This window comes from Triticum urartu, chromosome 5 (assembly GCF_003073215.2).
Source record: "Triticum urartu cultivar G1812 chromosome 5, Tu2.1, whole genome shotgun sequence".
Lineage (NCBI taxonomy): Eukaryota > Viridiplantae > Streptophyta > Magnoliopsida > Poales > Poaceae > Triticum > Triticum urartu.
Window position 1 is genome coordinate 638,911,276 of NC_053026.1, and position 5,218 is coordinate 638,916,493.

At 54.7% G+C, this 5,218-nt stretch overlaps 1 protein-coding gene across 2 annotated transcripts; it reads right to left on the bottom strand.

Moving 5' to 3' along the window:
• Positions 1-544: 544 nt before the first annotated feature.
• LOC125511481 lies at positions 545-4,686 on the bottom strand. 2 transcript variants are annotated; one of them, XM_048676866.1, is made up of 4 exons: positions 4,227-4,686; positions 1,553-1,764; positions 1,173-1,440; positions 545-1,086 (listed from the first exon to the last, which is right to left on the bottom strand). In XM_048676866.1, the coding sequence occupies exons 1-4, from the start codon at positions 4,542-4,544 to the stop codon at positions 793-795; spliced, it is 1,092 nt and encodes a 363-aa protein (XP_048532823.1). In that variant the 5' UTR covers positions 4,545-4,686; the 3' UTR covers positions 545-792. The 2 variants fall into 2 exon arrangements, with proteins under 2 accessions (XP_048532823.1, XP_048532824.1); XM_048676867.1 differs by lacking the exon at positions 4,227-4,686 and adding an exon at positions 2,509-4,131.
• Positions 4,687-5,218: the final 532 nt, after the last annotated feature.

Sequence of the window (5,218 nt, forward strand, 5' to 3'; positions counted from 1 at the left end):
TCTCCAATAACCCCATTTAGCCTATTCATAAGAACTTTAGTGAAAAAATTAATTCACATTTAACAGGCTGGTAGGCCTAATTTTATTTTTTTTGATTAGCGTCCTTAGTTTTAGGAATTAGGATGATAATCACATAACTAACCCTAGATATATCCAAATCACCTCTGGAAATCATCAAAAAGAGCTTTAAGATCAAATTTGACCAGTTCCCAAAAATGTTGATAGAATTCAACAGTAGAACCATTGGGTCCAGAAGATTTATTATGTGCCATACTAACGACAACACATCTTATTTCTTCCATGAAAAACTCTGCAGTTAATTTCTCTACAGCTTCAGAAGGTATAGTTCTGGGATCCTCTAGATATAAAGATATAGAAGTGATATCAGGATGTCCAAAGTTTTTATAAAAAGTTGGTAATATGAGTAATCAACTCTTTGTGTCCCTCAATTCGCGCCTCCTCTTGATCCAGGGAGGATAACCTGTGGACACTTGGTAGACCAGAAACAGGAAGGCAAGATATATCCAAGAAATAAGTAACGGAGTAAAAGGTAAGATCATCATGGTATAGTAGTTCCACTACTTTCTCGTTTCCAAGGTTCAATTACATATTTTGCGCGCACATCCTGGCCGCGCGATTTCCACCACAAAAAACACTTGATGTTACACCACCATTTCACCTATAACATCGTCGCTAATCAGCGATAACCTGACCACCTTAGAATAAAACAATGCACCCGAAGAACGCTATACTTCAGCAACGTAGTATGTTCAGAGCTGCTGTTGCTGCTGATCATTGCTTAGCATTGCCGAAAAGGGTCTGGAGAACGGTGTCACCTAGCCCGGGGACCGGCGACAGGAAATGCCCGGTCGCGGGGAGCTCATGGTAGTTCACCCAGCTGAGCCGGCTGGCGATGTGCCTCTGCAGCACCACGGGCACCAGGCCATCCTCGTCGCCCTGCCAGATGTGCACGGGGCAAGGCGGCTTCGGCAGGCTCATCGGGTCGAACTCCCACTTGCCGAACATCACCATCATGTCGCGGTAGTACGACTCGTGGATGCCCTGCTGTGTTGCCAGTTCCATCTTCTGCAAGATCAAAGAAATCTTGTTAGGTGGTAAGATCATAAGCACTGCTGTTCAGTAGTGATGACAATGGTGGAGCTGAGGTAGACCTGCTGGAACGTGCCATCGGCCTTGAGCTTGGCGCGGATCTCGGCGTCGCGCTTATTGGGGAGCGGCGTGGTGCCGGCCACGACGGTGGAGGTGGGCAGCCAGCTCTGATCCATCCACCAGTGGAGGATGCCAGGGGCGTAATGTGACACACGCAGCGCCCACTGGTCGCCCACCTCCTGCTTGTTGTACACCTCCGCGGCGAGATCCGCAGGGAAGCCCGGCCACCAGTAGTTCACCACCGGAGCCATCATTGCAGCTCCAGCAATCCTGCATCACAGAGTGATCACCGTTTATCAAACACTGATGTTGCCACAAACAAGTTATTAGCTGCTTGGTCTTGAGCAGAGTTCTCTGGCATGACTGGCACTGCGCTGTTTACCTTTCAGGGATGTACTTGAGGGCGCCCCAGACAGCATGGCAGCCAAGGGAGATGCCGATCACGTAGAATTTAGGGCCTAATCCTAGTGCGTCAGCAAGCTCCTCGACGTCGAGCGCTGCGCTTTTCACAGATCGGTTAGGGTTCGGGTCACTCTCGCCATATCCGGCACGGTCGAAACCCACCATGTACACGCCTAGCTCTTCAGCCACTTCCTGAAAACCAACATTTAGGTTCACACGTTAGCATCCGAGACAAAATGCGAAGTGAATGAGCAGCATATGACATCTGGAAAGTAAGCATCAGAGTGTAAATATGCTCATTATCTAGTTGGAACTTTCCATACAAAGAATTAGTCAGCACTTGCATAACATGAGGAAATCTTCATTCTTGTCGGCAACTAATAAGGACACGTGTTGTTTCGTCAGAAAGAAAAGGTCTTCAGAGGAAACGTTCAGCCTATATATGACATGGTCATGGTCAAGTAGAGAACAATGGCATTGGTAGTAGGAGTATTTGTCAAGCTGAAAAAACAGAGGAACCAACAGATGGGCACCAACTAATCCGAATTTAAATAATGCCATTGAAATAGTAGGATTGAGTTCTGCAGAAAAGTACTACTCAAGTGCTACTAATCAACTACGAAATTCCAGCATTGCAATGCAGTTTGTGAAGCCTAAATGTTTGCTCTGAATCCTCTGACCAGCCAGATTGCAAAATTTATGCATCCTTGAATAGCAACATGACAATTTCTAAGAACATCCAAAAAAAAAGCTAGTATGATCTTCTCCAGCGGACGATCCCCAATTCGGCAATCCAATCCGCTGGAAACAAAATCTCCCGGTTTGGAAGCCTACACGTGCTCTGATGCTCGCCATTGTCGCGGCGGCTAAAGCTGAAGTCGCTCTACAGGGTAGCTTAGCGGAGCGCAGGGGAAGCGCGGACCGACGTGTACTGACCAGCGAGGGGCGGATGGTGTCGTGGCGGGAGCCGGTGAAGCCGTGGGAGAAGACGACCTTGTAGCGCGCGTCCTCCTTGCGCGCCCCGGACTCGGCGTAGGCGAGGTGGCGGCCGTCGCTGAGCCGGACCCTGGGCGCCGTCACCGGGGGCCCGCCGGGCGTCCCGCAGATCCGCGGCGGCGGCGGCGGCGGCTTCACTGCCCCGTAGATCCACCTCCCCAGCGCGCCCGCCAGCGGGCCCATGGGCGATCCCGTTCCGCCCCCCCGGACCCTCCTGGCGCCGCAGCTCAGCACCGGCGCCTTGCACAGCAGCTCCATTGCCGGGCTGGCGCGGTGGATGGGGTGGAGTGGACCTCCCTGCTGCCGGCCGCCTCCCCTCCTAATTGGGCACTACTAGGAGGGAGGGAGGGAGGGAGGAGTATGACGTAGTATCGGCTCTCCTGAACTCAAAAACGGTCACGTGTGAGGGGAGATGAGATCCACCCTCGGTCGCGGTGAAGCGGCCGCCATTAATTGTTGCTCCTCCACGCGTTCCACGGGATTTCACAGGTCACCGTCGTGTCTAGGAGATGAAGCTGGGGGAGGTGGGGAGCAAAGCTGGCATCTTTATTTTCCCTGGTCGTCGCCGGCTGCTCCTCCTCCAACCACACGCCGACAGACAAATCTGTGCTCCTACCACACCGCACCGAACAGGTTGAGTCAGACCGGCCGGTTCGAATCCTTGAGACTCCGTCCAGAATAGAACTGCTACTTCTCCATCTTTGAACAGTCCGGCCAAAGACACGGAAGAAGGTTACGTGGGGCTCTGCTCAGCTCGGAAAGCTAAGGCTCAACAGCTTGCCTCTCTGCCCGTTCATGCAGACGGCAACGTGTGCGGATACGGACAGTGATATACTCCTACTACTGTACTAGACTAGAAGATGTACTGTGCTGTGCTGTGCTGGGACGCAAAGAGGAACACGCTGCACCTATCTGGCTCAACAGGGACGTGCCCTGCCTCTGGCCAGTGGCAGTTTGGAACACGTATTAGTCGGCCACCGAGCACGTCCTTTTCTTGTGTTTGTTGAACCAAAATGTTTATCATCGGTTCATCACTGTGCTGCAGATGACGGGATGCTTAAGGTGGCTAAGCCCTTTCTTTCTTTCTTCTGGCCTCGCTTTCAAATTGAGAAATGACTTCGACCTGCCTAAGGAACAAAGTCCCACCAAACATCAACGACTTTTTCCCGGGGAGTTGGGCGCATACGTGCCCGCCCGTTGCCATCGGCGACCGCGCTGGCTCACCCAACGAACGAGCCAACAAGAGAATTGATTCGATTCGATCTCCCACCCAACCCAACGTGCGTCCAGCTTCATTTGATTCTTCAGCTTTATGCACCGACGGCGACCGTCTCCATCACCGCGGACACGGCCGGTTTCCCGTCAGCTAAGCATTAGCTAGCGTACGCGCTAAATCATATCTATCATCGCGGCCAAGTGAGCTGCCAATCATTCGTACAGTTCGGCCACAGATAACCGTACTTTAATCAGTTGGATGCTAGTAGTAGCTAGCTGTGAATGACAGCACAGTTGGATTGGGTTCCTGACCCGATCAAACGGAGACTAATGCATTATTATAGTAAGTAATCGGCCGGCGCCGGAGAGAGATTAAACTAGACATGCGACGCCGGACGGCTAGCCGGAGCTAGCTAGCTAGAGGCACAGAAGGTGAACGGTACCTGGGTGGCGCGGACGCTGTCCTCGCGGGAACCGGTGAAGCCGTGGGAGAAGACGACCCTGAAGCGGGCCTGCTCCTTGGGAACGCCGCTCTCGCAGTAGGCCAGGTGCCGCCCGTCGCGCAGGGAGACCCGGGGCGCGGTCACCGGGGGCCCGCCCGGCGAGCCGCAGAGCTTGGGCGCGGGCGGGTCGGCGGCGCGGGACAGCCAGCCGGCCAGCGACCCCAGCATGGCGGCCGCGGGCGCCGGCGACATCATGTCGTCGCCCTTGCGGCTCCTCGCCTCCTCGTCCCACACCTGCGGCATCGACGTCACCCACATGCTGGCTGCCTTGGTTTCTTCTTGTTGCGTGGGCGGGCGGCGAAGTTGAAAAATGGAGCCGGTGATGGTGGGATTGCTTGTGGGCGAGGCGAGGCGAGGTGGCGGTGGTGGTTCTCGGTCGCTGCCTAACTCGGCACGGGCGTGGCGCTACTTATAAGCACGGAGGCGTGGCTGACCGGAGGGAGAGTTGGTGGGTGAGTGGCCGGGAGGGAGGCAGCTTTCTTCACCTACCGACTACCGTGGCGTGGACGCATCGCACGAACGCGGATTGGACTCCGGCGTCGATGAAATTCTCGAGTGGAATACTATGCGGGGAAGACTCCACTAGCTAGCTAAGCTAGGTAGCCGCTCGTGCGGTCGTGGCATTCTATTCGTGCGCTCCAGTGGATGGAGTGGTGGTAGTGTTTCACTGTTTTGGACAAACACACGATAACGCACATCCCGACCCTCGCACAAACACATGACAAGGCACATCCCGACCCTCGCGTCGTCTACCCAGGGGCGCCGCCAGAGACCCTTGCGCGGCGGCGGCGGGCCCAGCGTCGAAGGAACCGGGATATGGTCGCGGCGGCAATCTCTTGGTGCGGCTGGAGCGTGGCGCACAGCAGCCAGGGCGCGCGGCAGCCACACTACCCTTGATGATCCGCGGGCAATGGTGGGCATGGCGGCAGCCG